Source organism: Manacus vitellinus, unplaced genomic scaffold, assembly GCF_001715985.3.
Source record: "Manacus vitellinus isolate BGI_N305 unplaced genomic scaffold, ASM171598v3 scaffold_32_pilon, whole genome shotgun sequence".
Lineage (NCBI taxonomy): Eukaryota > Metazoa > Chordata > Aves > Passeriformes > Pipridae > Manacus > Manacus vitellinus.
The window spans coordinates 4048908-4066279 of NW_021940460.1; the positions used below are offsets into that span (position 1 = coordinate 4048908).

Consider the following 17372-nt stretch of genomic DNA (forward strand, 5'->3'; position numbering starts at 1 on the left):
ACTCTGCCAAGCATGAGTCCGGGTTGTGTAATGAGCTTCATCTCTTATTTTTGGGTTTCCTCCCCCCTCCTCTCCCCAATAAGTTTTTGGAAAAGCTATGTCTGAGAGCCTGGAAAGACCTGTCAGCTTTTATGCCTTCCACAGTTTTGTTTTTGTGGGTGTGGGTGGGGTTGATCCCCATGAAGAGGCTTTCAGAGCACCCTCTTTGTGCTCCAGCAGCTCCTCCATGCTCTGTGTCCATGTCCCAGCTCAAAGCAAAGATGCACTCACATTTCCAAATGTCTCCCTTAAAAACACCAGTTTTTTGCAGGCTGAGCCTCTTTAATGGGCAGGGGGAAGGAGTTGCTTTGGCAGCTGTGGATGGAGCCCTGTGCTGACCCTGTGCAGAACTGCCAGGGATACCCTCAGAGGGTCACCAGCCCTCAATGCCCTTGGCATCTGGTTCAGCTGGGACTGGAGATGCTGGATGAGGCCAAGACTGGTGCTGGGGATTAGTCAATGCCAGCTGACCCAGGAGAGCAATTGGGCAATCTGGTCCTGGGGCTTTGCAACTCTGGACACAAACACAGATTTTAGGACCTCATTTGCTGTTTCTGCTTCTATATTCCCCTCTGGTGGGCCATGGAGCTTGATGGGCTCATTTTCCTTATCTCTACCTGGTTTTAGAATCAGAATCACCTGGTTTGGGTAGAAGGAACCTTAAAAACCACCATGGGCAGGGACACCTTCACTAGACCAGGTTGCTCAAAGCCCCATCCAACCTGGTCTTGAACACTTCCAGTGTTACCCTCTGTGTCTCTGTGTTGTCCCATTTGATCCCTTGTTTTCATGCTGCTCAGGTCAAGCCCAGCTCAGCACTGGGCCCAGGGAAAACCCATCCTCAGTGCCCAGGACCTGCTGTATCCTCCAGCAGCATCCAGAGTCTTTGCACCTCATCACTCCAGGCAGAGCAGCCCCGGGGCCTCCCGCCCGCTCTGCTTGGAAGTGGCCAAGAGATACAGAAGTTTATTTAGAGGAAATGAATGTGGTGTGCACTGACACCATCACATGAGTTTGTGTCTGTGGGAGCCCCAGATAAAGCCAGCCCCGAGGTCCCTGCTGCATGAGTGTCAGTGCAGTGGGTCAGGGGACCCCCCATGAGCTGCCCTTTACACAGGAGGCTGATCAAAACCTCTTTCCACTAATTCTGTTTTTATTTTTCGTTTAGGTGTTGCAGGAATATATTTATTGTCACAACCAACAGAAAACAAGCCCTGCACCACCAGTGCCTGCACCACACCCAAAAGCATCACAGCCCTGTGCCCTCAGCATCTCCAGGCTGGTGAGTGCCATGCTGGGCAGGTAATTTAACAGCTGAACAGCCCCAGCAGGGCACTGTCCCTCAATAACCACCTGGCAGAGGCAGGGAGGTGTGTTAGCTGGCACACCAGCCACCTGGCACCACCAAGACACCTTTGCAGGGCCATGTAGATAAGCAGTACCAGCCCAAACCTACTGAATTCCCTGTTATAAAGTAATTTCAAGAGTGGCAGTGCCAGGGATGGTGTGGGCATGAGCAATGGTGACATGCAAGCCCACGAGGGTTTAGGCTGTGGCTTTTTTTCAAACATTTGGGTGCTGTGGCCAGAGAGGGTGTCTGTGCTGGGTGCTGTTATCAGCCCAGAAGGAGACCCAGGCCCTGTGGGTGCTCCCATGGTGGGGTTCCATGCTCCCAACATCGCTCTGGACACATCCACAGGGTCCTGCCCCACCCACCAGCTGCAACATGGCTCCAAGAGATTATAAAATGGGAGATGCATAATGTCTCCCAATGGAAAGTATTTTAGCTAAATCCATGCTCTAACCATTTTATTGACTCCAAGTACCAGCGAGGAGGTTAGAAGTGGCTCTTTTACAAGTCATTTTGCTGTTAAATTTAGCTGTCCTATTTTCATTATCCCCATGGCTTTGGCAAGGGTGAGCAGCCTTCCCTAAAAGGCCTCGTTTCATACAGTAAGTTATTTGCTTCTCTCCTGACAGATATCTAAGCTTATAAGGTTTGTCTGCTCCACTCAATAGCAGTATCAGCCTTCAATCTTGTGTGATTAGCATCAGCATTTCGTATTTGCTTTTGGCTCCCTGTCTGACAGCTTTCCACGTTGCTGAGGGCTGGGGCGTTGGGACGGCATCACGTCACTCGCAACGTGGGATCATCTGATTTTGATTCCCATGCTTCATGGTATGCCCAAAAGATTTGGATAACTGGTTCAGCTGCTTTTCCCCCCAGTTTTCTCTATTGGCCAGCAAAGGTAATCGATTTGTTCCGCTCACTTTGTGGTTGTCAGGTCTGCAATATATTGAGTCGAAAGGTCAACGTGGCAGCAAGTGAAGGGCAGTTGAACTTGAGAGGTGGTGATGCTGAGAGAAATGTTCCAGAAAGGAAAGATTTATCCCAGCAGGTTAAGCTTTTCCATATTTCCATTTCCTCCTGCAGGGAGGGCCCTTGTCCCAGGCTCGTGGCTGCAGAGAGCCAGCGACTCCTTCAAGGTCACGGGAGGCAGAGATGAATTGGGGCTCATGGGATGGAGCCTGTCCTTGCAGGGAGTGCTGAAGTGGCTGGGCTCTGGGATTTTGGGGGAAAAAAATCCTCTGTTTCTCCCAAAACAACCCTGCTCAGTCTTCGTATTCCCCTCCCCAGCAAAGATCCCCCTGTGGGGCTGTGCCCTGGTGCTGCCTAGAGGGATGCAATGGGGACACAGGGTACCTCATCCACAGCCTCTGTGCTCCCTCCCTCCCCCTAACTTCCCACTGTGCTGATGTTGGACCCCAGATTTCAGTCTGACATGTTCAAATCCACTCTCTTTCTCAGTGATATTTGCTTAAAGTGGTGCCTGCTGAGCATCCCTCACTGTGATCCTGGCTCTCCTGGCCCTGCTCATGGCCGGGCCTTTCAGGAAATGCTGGGAATGCTGAAAATGCTTCAAAATGCACCCAGCCCAAGTGCTGGGAACCAGCCAAGCCCCAGCTGTTCAGTCTCACCATGGGAGGGGGCCAAGCTGGGCACCCGTCTGCCCGTGGGTTGGCTCTGAATTGCTGGGCTGGGGTTTCTGTGCCCCCCCCCCTCTTTCATGACCTTTTTCTGGAGCAGACAGAGTAGGACATGGGTTTGGGACACTAATGGGAGACCCACAGCCTGAGGTGGCTGCTGGGGTAGAAAAGGTGATACCCCCATCCCAGTTCCTAAAATCCTCTCCCAGGACCCCCACCACCTCCATCCCACTCTTGCTCCCAGGAATGCCTCGTGCTCATCCCTCCATCCCCAGGGAAGGCCCTGCCTGGGCGAGGGTGCATCCCCCGCAGGCAGACAGCTTCATCCTGCTGGCACGTGGGCTCGGCAGCGGGGTGGCCCTGCACCCTCCCGCACCCTGTCCCACCCCCGGACCATGTAGGGCACCCGCTGCTCCCAGCCCAGAGCTTATAGGAAGAGGAAGCCCCATCCCTGCACAGAGGAGGAAACCCGCCAGCCCAGATGAGCCCGGAGCCACGCCGATAGCACTCTTATTTTGGTGTTTTTTCTCCGCTGTGCAAACAGAGGAGCTGCTGGGCCAGCGGTGGGCACAGCCCACACGGCAAACAGCGGGGCTGCCGGGAGGCTGCGGCACAGCCCTGGCGCAGCCATGGGGCAGAAGTGCATGGACAAGGTGTCCTCCTTCCTCTTCGAGTATGACACCCCTCGGATGGTGCTGGTGAGGAACAAGAAGGTGGGACTGACCTTCCGGCTGATCCAGCTCATCGTCCTGGCGTACATCATCGGGTAAGGCTCCCCGGCGCCTGCCTTCCCTGAAATCTATTGCCCTTTGCCACTGGGTTAAAAAGCAACGGAGAGAAAGGGACTCCTATAATCCCGATATCCCAGTGCAGGGGGGTCATTGCTGATGGCATCGCATCCCTCTGGCCGTGGCTGCTCCCGTGCAGCCCAGTGTCCCACCATGGCTCTTTCAGGCAGCCGCTTGGTCCCCACGTCCTCCCCAGAAGCTGCTGTGTGTGCGGGCTGGAGGCTCATCCCTGCCCAGCCCTGCTCCGCACGCCGGGGCCCCGTCTCCTCACTGAGCCCCGTCCAAATCCTGCTCGAGCTGCTGGACGGTGGCCTGAGAATCTGTTGTTATTTTTATTTTCATTTATATTAAATAAGAGGCATCTGGGGCCAGCGCGGTGATTTGTGAGACCCAAGCGGCTCGAGGCAGGGCCATAAATCTCCCTGTCCACCGCCCTGACGCTGGGGCCGAGACGGAGCCTGGCTCCAAATTCCTGGTCTGCTTTGCTTCTGGGAGGCAGCTCCAAGAGCAGCAGCAGTGCAAGGGCAACTGGTTAAAAAAGGCAGCGAGTGGAGCGGGCGGGATCAGAGCTGGATGAGGATGTGTATCCTCAGGTGCCCTGAGGTTGCTGCTCCAGACACAGGGATTCAGTCCTTGTCCCCTCAGTGTGGGATGATGCAGCATGGTGTGGGATGTGATGGTTGATAAGTCTTTGCTGTGGCCCCATGGCTGCTGTGGGCTCAATCCTAGAGAGAGATCAGCACCCTTTCATTGGGAAGGGCTCCATAGCAGGAGGTTTAAAGGGAGAGGGGGTGTCCGGCCACGAAGGGGAAAATCCGGGTATTTTTGGGGTGCAGGTGCTACATGTGTCTCACGTAGCACAAAGGAAAGGCAGTGTCTCGCAGGGCTCAGTGCAAGCAAGTTGCTGTAGGGAGAAGAGATGGCCAACCTTGCTTTTAGCAGATTCCCTGGAAAGGGAGAAAACCTTCCCAGGGGGTCACTGTGGGACTCCCACATTGCTCCCACGCTGCTCATCAGCTCATTGCTCTGTTGCAAAGGGTTTTGCACTGGCCCAGGCTGGTGTTGGTGGGAGCAGCTTTGTCTCTCCTAAGGACTCAACCTGTGAAGCCCCAAGGCTCCAGCAAACGTGGCTGAGGGTGGTTGGGGAACAGGCACAGATGGTTGCTCAGAGCGGGACTTCCTAAGGAAATGTGGCTTAAGCAACCAGCTAAACTGGAGGGAACAGAGAGAGAACCAGCTTGGGGGTGACAGCCGGGGGCAGAGAGGAGGAGGTTGGCGTATAGTTGCTGTAATTCCCAAGTTTTTCCTGGTTTGGTGGGGTTGGGCACCTCTAGCAAGGGGTTGCCTGTGAGTGCAGCTGCCCACAGTTCCACCAGTCCCTTGCTGCACATAGCACTGTCCCCAGCTCCCTGCCCATAGCACTGCCCCCAGCTCCCTGCCCACAGCACTGTCCCCAGCTCCCTGCCCACAGCTCTGTCCCCAGCTCCCTTCCCACAGCTCTGTCCCCAGCTCCTTGCCCACACTGACCCACAATGCCTGAGGTTTTCTCTCCTTTGAAAGCCAGTTTGACAGCCAAATACGTATTTATTTACTGTTCTCCCGGCTTTGGTCCCCTCTTGGCAGCAGGCGTGGGATGCGTGTCAATGCATGGATGTGCTGGACAGAACGTGGGCAGTGCCATCAGGGCACAGATGTGGGGCCAACCCCCCTGAGAGACCCTGTGTCACCCCTGGGGAGCAGCTCTTCTTTCCTCTGATGACAGATAAGGTGGTATCACTGCTGGCCAGGCGATGCCAGGCGCTTTCTGTGTTTCATTTCCTGAAACCTCGCATGCAAGGAGCCTTGGGCTGAGCCACAGGATGGGGCTGGCAAGGGAAGAGTGTTTGGTGATCCTGCCACATTGGGAAGTGACACCAGGGGACATTTACCACCTGGGCAGGGCTTGCTGCAGCATTTACAGCTTCACGGGAAAACCGTGTTTTGTTTGCTATGACCTGCTTGGCAGCAGGGTGGGGGCCACATCCTGCCCTGCCATGTGTCCCAGTGGGGTGCCCAGCCATGGGCAGTCACCTCTGCCAGGAATGGATGTGGTGACAGCGGCAGAGGCTGCGCTGTAGCCTCTGGAGGAGGCAGATGTAGGGAAACACTGTGCCATGGTGCTACCCAGCTCACAACCTCCTGCAGCCCCGAGGGCATGGGAAAGATGCCCAGTGTAACCAGTGTAATCCAGTATGGTCTTCTGCCTCGGGGGAGGAGGTTGGAGCTGAGGGTCTCAGCTAGGGTGGCACCAGTGCTGAATTTCTCCTCCCATCCCCATGCCTTTGCTCTCTGTCCCGGGATGCTGATGGGGCTGCAAGCTAAAAAGTTCTGTCCCCAAGAGGTCCCTGTGAGGTCCAGCAGCCACAGGGAAAACCTCCAGGCAGTGCCTGGGGTTCCCCCGTTCTCCTCCCTGCCCATCAGCCAGGTGCCAGAGGACAGGTTGACATGCCAGGCTGGTGTCACGGATGGTCCAATGGGCCACGTGCTGCCTCTGCCACGGCCAGCGGGACTGATGCCCACGGCGGTGGGGACAAAATCCAGATCGCTCCTTTTTTAGTGCCGGGAATGCTCCGCGCCGCCGGGAGCACTACCCGAAATGGTTGCTCGCCCATGTTTACAGTGTCCCAGAGTCAGAGTTAATCCAGCGGCAGCTTGTTTACGCCATAGGTTAAATAGTGTCAGGAGCCCGTCCTAATGGCTGAGTGATGGGCTGGGAAAGGCAGGGAGAGAGAGCTCTGTTCCGGCCACAGCAGTGTCCCTACCCCTGCTCCTGCAGCCCTCTTGCACACAGGGCCACGGCTCCACATTCCCTTTGCTGCGTGGGGAATGGTGGCCCTGGATATGAGCCGTGTCCAGGCTCAGCTCCGTGTTGGCCTTGGAGGCACTGACTTCTGGAGAGTGCCTTTGCAGTGGATCAGGAGGGTTCGGGTGGGTCACTGAGCCCAGCAAGCTGCAAACTCACGAGACTTTAATCCCAAATTGCCAATGGCCATCCTGCTCCATCTGCCTTCACACTCTCAGCCACAAAATGTGTCCCAGTCCCCAAAGCACATCATCTCAGTCAGGGCCTGCAGCTACCACATGCCTCGGGCAAAGGGTGGGAAAGTTCAGCAACACATCCCTCAACCAGCTGGAGCAAATTTGGCAAATTACCCCCCCAGGTGAGACTTGGCAGAAAAAGCCCCAGTCCCCAGTATTGTGCTGGGAAGTGAGTTTTTGTGGAGGAGTGCTGGTGGCTGTGCTTACCCTACCACTTCCCTCTCCAGGTGGGTGTTCCTCTACGAGAAGGGTTACCAGTCTCAGGACAGCATTGTCAGCTCGGTCTCGGTGAAGCTGAAAGGGCTGACGCTGACCAATGAGAGTGTCATGGGCCCTCACATCTGGGATGTGGTGGACTATGTTTTCCCACCCCAGGTAAGGAGGATGGTGGGTGGTTTGCTTCTGTCCCAGTGGCTGCTTTTCCCCATGTGCTGGGGCGCAGGTGGGTCCTTAGTGTAGGCTTTCTGCGGGGCTACCCATGACATGGTGTCCCTGTGGTGGAAAGCAGGTTACTCCTGCCACAAACCTCTGCCCATATATCACCCCTGGGGAGAATTTGGTGCTTGGGACCCACCATGGTGGATGGGGTACGTTAGAGGCTGCCTCTGAAAAGACCAAGACTCCTCCAGACCAGCATCTCAGGCAGCAAAGGGGGTCCTCCACTGTCCCGGGGCTGGTGGCACTACATGTTCTCAGGGACACCACCAGCTTCCTGAGCTGCAGCAGAGAGGGGGGAGGATCTAAAGTTAGGGAGAAAGGTGCCATCTGCCTGGATGTGTCCTGGTGGGTTGGGTGCCCTACACCTTGCCCCAGGGACAGGCTCCTCACAGAGGAGACGCTGTGCTGGCTGTGAGCTCGTTGGCTGTGTCTCCACAGGGGGACAACTCATTTGTGGTGATGACCAACTTCATTGTCACCCCTGGACAGAAACAAGGAACCTGCCCAGAGGTAAACACACCAGCTTCCTTCAGTGGGCTCAGCTTCTGTAATTCAGGGTGGTGGCACTGGGGAAGGGCTTTTTCTGATGTTGGGAGGTTTAGTAAAACCCTGAGCCTGGCCCCATATTACTGTTCCTGACTTTTGTGTTCTATATGAAGGCTTTTATTCTGCTGAAAACCAGGCAGCACCCATTTAAGTTTTCTTCCCTCTGAGATGATCAAGAAGAGCAGACTTGAGACTTAAATAAAAGCATGTGCCTGAAGTTGAAAAAACAAATCCCCCCCCTTTTTTCCTGTTTAATCTGAACATCCTTGGTTGGGAAGGATGGACAAGGCTCTGGCTGCAGCTGAGCAGCACGCCCTCAAGGGAGATGCTGCCTGGTGAGGGAGCAGGGACAGAGGGACCAAAACTGCAGGGTGAGATGCTGAGAGGTGGCTGCTTTCTCCAAACAGCTGCCAGACGCCGGGCTCTGCACGCGGGACAGCGACTGCTTCAAAGGGAGATACAGCCGGCAGGGACAAGGTATGGCCCGAGGCTCCGGCACCGGGGCTTGTGGTGACACACCGAGCAGAGCTGCCTGGGGGGGGTGTCTGGCAGGGGCACCTCACAGCTGGGCTCTCTGTTGGGGGGGCTAACGAGATCTGGGAAAAGCCTTTGACATGCTGGCTGAATGTCCCACCTAGGCTGGTCCTGCTTTCCTCTTCTGAAAGACACCTGAGCTGCAAAAAGCTCTGCCAGCAAAAGGTTAATCAAGACTAAACCACTTCCCCCAAACTGCTGTCCTCTATCTGCTCGGCATTTTCTGATATGTGTTTTAGCATGAAAAAGGCCCAGCTGCTCCCCTGCACAGCAGTGCAAGAGAAACCACTGCCCTGAGCTGAGAGGCCACAATTAATTACCCTTTTTACAAGGGGGCACCAAAGCCCTGAGCGTTTAGTGCCTTGGATACCTCTGGCAGAGCTGAAGCCCCAACCAGATCCCATCCATCCCAGTGTGAGGCTGGGATTTTCCAGCATCCAGGGGTGTGAGCAGCTGTTTCTCTTCCACACAGGGCTCATGACAGGCAAGTGTGTGCCCTTCAACAGCTCAGTGAAGACCTGTGAGATCTTTGGCTGGTGCCCTGTTGAAGTTGATGAGCATGTTCCCAGGTGAGGAATCCTGTTGTTGCCCTCTTTCCCACCCCAGCTGCAGCAGCAGCACTTGTGGTGGGGCAGAGCAAGACCAGGCTCTGTGAGATGTGGCCAGGACAGCCTGGGTCACGAAAGACCAGAAAGGGAAGGGATGAGATCACCATTTCTCTGGGTCTTGCTTGTCCCAGTTTAAATCTGAATCTTCACCAAATGAGGCTTTCCCTACAGGCTGGAGAGCCAAGTGATGTCAACACTTGTGTTTTTCAGCCCTGCCCTGTTGTCAGAAGCAGAGAAGTTCACCTTGTTCATCAAGAACAGCATCACCTTCCCCAGGTTCAAGGTGTCCAGGTAAGGTGAGGTTTGGGGGAATGGTTTCTGTTTAGTTCCTCCAGCTGTGTCCCTTAGGGGAAACCATCTGTGTGGCTGGATGCTTGATGGTGTCCCTCAGCAGTGAGCCCAGGACTACTCTAACTGCTGCACTGATCCCCAGATTAGCTCATAGGAACTGAGACATTTCCCTCCCAAATCTGTTCCACCTCAGCTGCTGGCTGTATTCACCAGAAAGAAGATTTCTGGAACTAACATCTCCTGAGTTACCCTCACACGATGCACATGAAAATACAGTTTCTCTGATTCTTCATTTTTCTCCTCCCTTTTCTTCCCTGAGAAAACATTAAAATAACTATGTGGCACAGTGGGGTGTGAGCAGCCAGGACAAGCTTGGTGCCAAAAAGGAGCAGAAGTTCCTCTTAACAGTACAGTTCCCACCTGTTTCTGCAACGGGTTGTGGGGTCGGCTCCTTCCAGGCAGTACTGGGAACAGTGCTGCTGGCTGAAGGAGCACTTGTAAGAGGATTTGTGATGGCACTGATTGTACATGATTTGGAACAAATTATCAGAAGCTATTTGTGCTGAAGGTGGCAGATTCTTCTCTCTAAGCTGGTCGTGTCCCAGGGTTTAAATGTCCTGGTAGCCAGGATGTTTGGAAAAGCCTTGGGCTGAGCTCATGCTGCTGCCAGAGAGGTGGCTGGGAGTGGGGACAGCCCCTGCCCCAGCAGCAAGGAGGGGTGGCCTGAGCAAGGGCAGGCTGGAGGGGACACAGTGAGGGGAGCTGGTCCTCAGAGTGAGGGTGACTGGACTGGCTGCTGTGGCAGGGGCTGCACCAGACCCAGCTGGGTCATGGGGAACTTCCTGCCTTTGATCACCGCTGGCAACGAACTGCTGAGCATCCACGATGGGACACGGTTGAGCAAGACACGAGTCTTACAAAATCATCTGGGGCTGGGAGGTTCAGAGAAAGGCTATTTTTAAGTGAAAGAGCAGAGCAGGGTGGAAGGCAAGAGGTTTTCCTTTTCTTTTCACCCTTTATGGAGGAGATAACAAACTCCAGCTAAATGTAAAAGCTGCTATCCGTGAGCTGTCCCAAATGAGAATTGTTGGTGCATGGAGCAAGTACCTGGCAGAGCCCACGGACAAGCTGGCATGGGAACAGGAGAGGGCCATTGGTTGGACAAGGACCTCCAGAGGTGCTTTCCCACCCAAATTATTGGATTATTCAGATTCCTTCTCACTTTCTTTTCATTCACAGGCGCAACTTGGTTGAGAGTGTTACCAAACAGTACCTGAAGAAATGCACCTATAACAAAGCCACCGATTCCTTGTGCCCTGTGTTTGAACTGGGATATATAGTGAAGGAATCGGGTCAGAATTTTACCTTCCTGGCTATTAAGGTACTTGAATTTCAAATGATGTTCCTTGCTGAAGGGGGGAGGGGGACACTGGCAGAGCAATCATCCCCAGCTGTTGAGATGATTTTCTGTTATCTCAAGAACTCTTGAGAAAACAGAAGTGTCAGAATTAGCTGTTAAAGATTATGAATCTCCTTGGACGTGGCCTAATATTTATGCCTTTCTTGGAAACTCTTGACAAGATTTGACCTGCTGGCAGTAAATCCAAGGTTCAGTTTGGTTTAATTTGTGCAATAAATAACTGGAGCTGTGTGGCCGAATCCCATCCAAATGAGCTTGGAAATCCCAGCTGGATGGTCAAATATCAGTCATTGCACAGTGCAAACTGCAGCCTCTTCCCAGGCTCTGAAATGCAGCTTTGCAGCACTTCTCAGGCTGATGTGCAAGAGTATCTGCTATTCCTGGGCTGCAGAGCCTTATGATAACCTTGCCAGGCATTGAATAAAAGCAGAGGCTTGCATATACGAACATATATTGCATATATTAGAACACACATGCACCCAGGGAAACTGTGGCTGCCCCATCCCTGTGGCTGCCCCATCCCTGGAAGTGTCCAAGGCCAGATTGGACGGGGCTTGGAGCAGCCTGGGATAGTGGAAGGTGTCCCTGCCCATGGCAGGGGGTTGGAACCAGATGGTCTCTGTGGGACCTTTCCCTTCCAACACAAACCATTCTATAATTCTATATACTAAAGGTGCAGAAATATGAGCCTCTGGGACTCAGCTAGTTACAACCTGGAGTGAGCTCATGACTGACTGCTTCATTTCCTGATCAATCCCCTGGGTAGAATCAGGCAAGGGAAAGCTGTTCCCATAAGGACTGTGAGGGATCTGCAGTGAGCACTGTTTCTCAGGAGCATGCCTTGGGCATAGGGTGCCCAAGAGGGCTTGAATCTGGTTGTGTATCCAGCATCCAGGGCAGAAGCAAGAGCCTCCACGAAGGGCACAAAGCTGAGGCTGTCCAGGAGGGCTGAGGCAGCGGTGAGGTCTGTGTACCTGGAGAGCCAGGACACCCCACAGCACTGAGGCAGGACACGTATGAGGAGGGAGAGCATTTTTCTGTGTGGGCCAGGCCCAAGAGGGGGCAACCTCGTGACTCCCCTCTCTGCTGCAGGGTGGAGTGGTGGGCATCACCATAGACTGGAACTGCGACCTCGACTGGCCTGTCCGGTACTGCAAACCCATTTACCAGTTCCACGGCCTTTACAATGATGACAGTAACGTTTCACCAGGCTTCAACTTCAGGTAAGGACACACCTGTTAATCCTCCAGCGTAATTCAGAGGTGACAGCTCTCAGGTTCCCACAGCACTCAAGGGATGGTGGAGGGTCAGAGACTGTTCTCCAAAATATTCTCTACCTCTACAGTGCCAGACAGCAGTGCTCTTTTTAAAACAGCATGAGAAAAGTGATAGCACAGCCCTTGGCCTCAAAATTACCCCATTTCCTTTCTCTGTACATCTCCTCCCCCTTGCAGACTCTCCTGCTCAGCTGAGCTCTTGGGAAGCCCCTCTGAAAGTCTGGAGATGGTGCAGGGTCATCTCCCATGTTCCCACACTTCAAAACACTCTCTAACCTCTGCTCTCTGAGACAATCACTCGTGCTGCACCAATATCTGCTGTCATGCAGCACTTGGGGACATCAGGTCAAACAGCACGAGCAGGAGCTGGAACCCCAACTTGCAGGTGGGGAAAGGGAGGCACAGAGAGGAGAGGTGCCAACAGCCCAGCTCCTTCAGGGGGTTTAAGGAGAAGGTCAGGACCATGGCTGTGATAGCACATTCCCAGATCTTTGTCCCACCAAGATCCCCATGCTGTTGGGTTGCAGGGGGCTGTTAGGCACCCTGGCAGGCCATTAACACTCAGCATCCACTTGGACAGATATGCCAAGTACTACAAAGAAGATGGGATGGAAAAAAGGACCCTCTACAAGGTGTTTGGGATCCGGTTCGACATTTTGGTGAATGGCAAGGTAAGGGTGGCCAGGCACCAGGATCAGCCCTGGATCCCCAGGAGAGCAGTGCCATGTCCTTGTGAAGGTACCAGGTCTGCAACGCAGCACTGGGGTCCTGTGGGGCCAGGAAAACCAGTGTGAGGGGTTTTCTTGGGTGCTGGCCCACCCACAGGAACCCTTGGGAAGTCCCGGGGAAGGGAATATAAGAGAAGAAGCCCATTTTACAGGGCATGTCTGTCAGCTGCAGTTTGGTCAGTGGTTTTGTCCAAAAAACATCATGATTTTGGACAGGGGGAAAAACTGTGGAAAGTCAAAACCTTTTACTGATATTTCCAAAAGCTGGACACTTCGCATTTTTCTATTTTGTCTCTTTCTTCCCAGTGGAAGAGAAGGCTTTCCTCGTTGTGTTCCCACTGGGAATATTTACAGGGTATACTTTTTTGTTGTTTTTTTGTTTTTTTGTTGTTGTTTTTTTAAAATTAAAAATACAGGAAGCAAAGTAACTTAATTTTATTTCAGCCTAAAACCAAAAATATTTTTTTGTTTGACCAGCTCTGGCCCAGCTCCTGTTTCTCTCTGTGCTGTGGTTGTAGTTTGGGCTGCTGGAAGGTGCTTTTGCCAAGCCCCACCTACAGCTACAGCACCTTTTTTCCCCCCCAGGCTGACTGTAACTAATCACCTATTTTCTTTGACTTTATTCAGGCAGGCAAATTTGACATCATCCCAACCATGACCACAATTGGCTCTGGAATTGGTATTTTTGGAGTGGTAAGTTCAGATATTTCCAGCCTCTATATGGAGACTCTCAAATTATTCTTCTTGCCTGTGACATCCGTGGGAAGTGTCCCTGAGCTGCAGTGAAATACTGGCTCCTGCTCAGGGAACCAGAGGATGGGCAAAGTGGGAAAGGAGGTGCTCTCCTGCCTCACTAGCTCAGGAAAATAGATTCCTGCTGGCCAGTGAGGGGAAGGCTGGCTCTCCTGACAGGGCCATGCCTTGGTATCCTGATAGTTTCAAGTTAGAACTGGCATTGAGGGAGTTTTGGAGGTGATGGGCAGGATTTCATGCAGGATGGAAAACCAGCATCCTATTTGGTTATGGTTGTTACAGATTGGGTAAGTGCAGAGTACAACACACTCGGCATCATACCCAAAGTGGAAACACTTCATTTCTGTTGACTGAAGTCACCCAGTGTTGAACCCAACACACTTCACTTCTGTCCTAAAGGACAGTTGGGGGCCGTACACTCTTTAGCAACTGCCACATTGTGGGTGGAAGCAGAAGTGACCCTAAACTGTGGGACGAACTGGAAGCACACAATGGTCCAGGTGAGCTTGGAGGGCGGCTCCAACCCTAACTGTGCTTTGATTTAAGGCCTCTGTCCTCTGTGACCTGCTCCTGCTGCATTTCCTCCAAGGACGGGACTATTACAAGCAGAAGAAATTCAAATACGCAGAACAGGAGCCTGTAAGTAACAGCGAGTCCCTGCCCTGCCAAGGCTCTTGTAGGGGTGTGAGTGTGGCTGCGTGCATGAGTAATGATGCTGTAACACAAACATCCATGCTGAGGAGCAACCAGGCGCCTTCCCGAGCCCTTGGGACTGTCGGAGACGGGGATCCATGAATCTCCTCTCCAAAATTACTGAGATCTTGTGTGACTCACTGTTAATAGCTTTATTCTCTCCCTTTAACCTCAGATATTCTGATATCTGGTAACCCTTGCATTGCTTTAAGGGAAAGCAAGGGCAGACCCGTGCTTCAGCAAACTGGAAAATGTCCCCTTCTCCGCTCTCTGGGAACATCTCCATGACCATGGAATGTTTTATGGTCTTTCATAGGACACAGAAACAGCTCCCCTCAAATTCATCTGAAAATATGCTTATACATTGGGGTTTAGAAGTTGCTGCCCAACCACATTTTTCCCTGGCATTAGAAAGGAGCAGGTCTGTAAAAGAATCCTGTTTTCTCTCATTTAATCCCCAGTCAAAGTCACATAAGAAGGAAAAGGAGCTGGACAACACGCAGTGAGAGGTGAGTGGTTTTTCCCCAGCCCCACTGGCCTATGGCTGGCCTATGGATGGAGGGCTTTGGTCTCAGGGCTATGCCAAGGCCCCCAGAAAGGCAGGAGGGTTTCAGGGAAGGCAGGAGGGCTACAGGGAAGGCATGGAGGAGATCTGAGCTGAGGACAACGATGTCTAACCTGGAGTCAACATTTCCCAGCATGAGCAATTCTGGGGGCAGCACTGGGTGTGGGGTGTGGGATTGACATCACTTCTTCAGTGGCAGCATTGCTCAAAGAGGGGTAATGGGGGGCAAGACACCAGAAATCACTGTGCACCTTTCTCTCTTTGCAGAATCCACACTGACCAACAAACCTGCACCCTCTTCCTCCTCCTCCTCTCCTAAAACACGGTCGCCATCCCCTGTCACCAGCCTGTGCCAGCCCCAAGGCCAGCAGGAGCAGCGTCCAACACCAGCTCATGGGAAGGTGGTGCCCTGCAGCCCGGGCAGGGGCCGGTCGGCCCGGTACCCGGCCTTTGAGGGGCACAGGCATGCTGTGGGTGGGCTACTAAGGGACCCTTGGGGCCCTCTGCCAGCCCTGCTGCAGGGCACTGGGGTCTGCTGCCACTGCAGACCCTTCTGAAGGGCTCCCACAGCATCCTGCCTGGTGTTCCAAAACCATGCCAGGGCACCCTGCACCTGAAGCCCCTGGGGAGACCACTGCTGCCTCTCCCTTCCCCGTGGCACCCTTGGACAGCTTCAAATTGAGGAGAAGGAGAGGGAAGGAGAGCTGGCGGGAACCATGTCCAGCCCCTCAGCATAGGAGAAAAACGGTTATTTTGTAAGGATGTATTTTGTTAAAAAAAAAAATAAACCTTTAGTTTTTCTACTACATCCCTTGCTTGCCCCAGGGTCTGGGGTTTGCAGTGCTTTTCATCACTGGGGGGGTTGTGCATGCAAGGCAATCCCATAAATTGGGCTTGAGTGTGGGGCTCAGTGCTGGTTCCTCCAGCCCCTGCCTTCCTGTGCAGGGCCCCTGGGCCTCTGGCCACGAGCAGGGGCTGTTATCAGTGTTGTCACTTTGGTTTCCTCCTCAGACAGCCTGGCTTGGGGGGAGTGCTGGCTCACTGCCAGACATCAAGATCTGCTGCCCTGCGCCAGCTCTGCCTCAGCTGCCCTTGCTGGTCAGTGTTAGCCTGTCAGAACTGACCTTCTCGGGAGTAGCCTCACAAACCAGTTCTTTGCACCCAGGAACAAAAGTTTTCCTCTCTGCTGGAAGATTTGCACTACTCAGCATGTGCAGCTGGACATCATGGACTGTGCTCAGAGCCCACATCCCTGCGAGCAGCCCCTGCCCTGCGCTGCCAGCTCTGCTCAGTTCTCCAGGATCCACCAGCACAGTCCCTCTCCGAACATCATTTTGTACCTCCCGAGGGAAATATTGCCTTGGTCACTTCCAAAGTGGATCCCAACTGCACTGTGAGAGTCAGTGAAGAGGCTGCAGGGGTTGGTGTGCCTGGGCCTGCAATGCTGCTGAGAGCAGTGGGGAGCATGAGCCAGAGCCTGCGGAATGGACGCATCACGGCGGGATCGTGGGGACACAGGAACACGCCACAGGCAGATGCAGCTGATATTTGGTCATAAGTTCAACAAGCAGTTCAAGCCATACATTCCCCACAGGGAGATCATTTGATGTCAGCAGAATGCCTCAGCTTTCCCGTGCAGGGTGGGTTTCTGTAAGGTTATCCATGGTCAAGTTTTTCACCCTTTCTCGTGCTGCTGTCTTGTGTAAGAGGTGCCAGGTGCTTATACTTAAGATGCAGAAAGAGTAAGGGAAAGCCCTGTACTCTCTGGAGGAGCTGGTGCCCGTTCAGCGGGCACTGGGGGCGTGGGGCTGGGGGTTTCCCCAATCCACGGGGGCTCTCCTGCAGCGCTCGTGGAGGCACTGCACGGTCCCGGCTGGTGCAGCTCCCCAGCAAGCTGCCACCAGCAGAGGGGACTGCGAGACCGTGTCACACAGATACGCCTGCGGGAAATCCTGTTGCCAGAGACAGCGAAGCGAGTGTTCAGGTAACCTTTCACACCCACTTAAACTGGGTCAATCTCCGGTCAAAACTTAAAATAACCAGCGCGAGGCTGCAGGTAGAGCAAGGGGCTGTTTCTGCCTGCTTAATCTTTCAAGCTGCTTGGAATGCAAAGCGCCCGTTCTTCCCTAGGAAGAATTAAAAGGCAGAATAGGAAATCAGAAAAAGCGCTACTTGTACATGATCCCATGTAGTTGCTATCCAAAACTTCTGAGCTGGGATCCCTAAAAGTCCCAACACTGCTTTAAAAATCATGTCAGGGGTTATTTGCATTTCCATACTTGCTTTTTAAAATGCAATCTTTGGGAATCCTTTTGTTTGCTTTTCATTCACCAGCAGAATGAGTGAGATATTGTGATTTTTTTTTATCTTTCATCCAAACAAGGTCCTCCTCTAAGCCAGCGCCCTCAGGTGCTCTGGTTCCCGAGTGGGACCAAACAGAGCGATGGCTGTCTGGAGGAAACTAAGAAGTGTCCAGTTTTAACATACACTGGTCCCCTCTGCTGTATGAAGTATGAAAAGGCAGGGAAAACCCACAACAATTGTTTAGGTCGTTCTTTTTGCCAGAGGTGCTGGAGCTGGTGCTAAGGGGTGGGAAAGCAAGGAAGAAGGGCTGGTCTGCTCAGCT

General features: G+C 53.3%; 1 protein-coding gene across 1 annotated transcript; it reads left to right on the plus strand.

Annotated features, from left to right (window-relative positions):
• Nucleotides 1–3509: 3509 nt before the first annotated feature.
• On the plus strand, nucleotides 3510–15196 carry P2RX1 (purinergic receptor P2X 1). The gene is made up of 13 exons (XM_008930517.3): nucleotides 3510–3793; nucleotides 7121–7268; nucleotides 7770–7841; nucleotides 8285–8354; nucleotides 8884–8980; nucleotides 9230–9310; nucleotides 10550–10691; nucleotides 11823–11953; nucleotides 12588–12678; nucleotides 13363–13428; nucleotides 14035–14127; nucleotides 14643–14690; nucleotides 15014–15196. The coding sequence occupies exons 1-12, from the start codon at nucleotides 3657–3659 to the stop codon at nucleotides 14685–14687; spliced, it is 1173 nt and encodes a 390-aa protein (XP_008928765.1). The 5' UTR covers nucleotides 3510–3656; the 3' UTR covers nucleotides 14688–14690; nucleotides 15014–15196.
• The last annotated feature ends 2176 nt before the right edge of the window (nucleotides 15197–17372 follow it).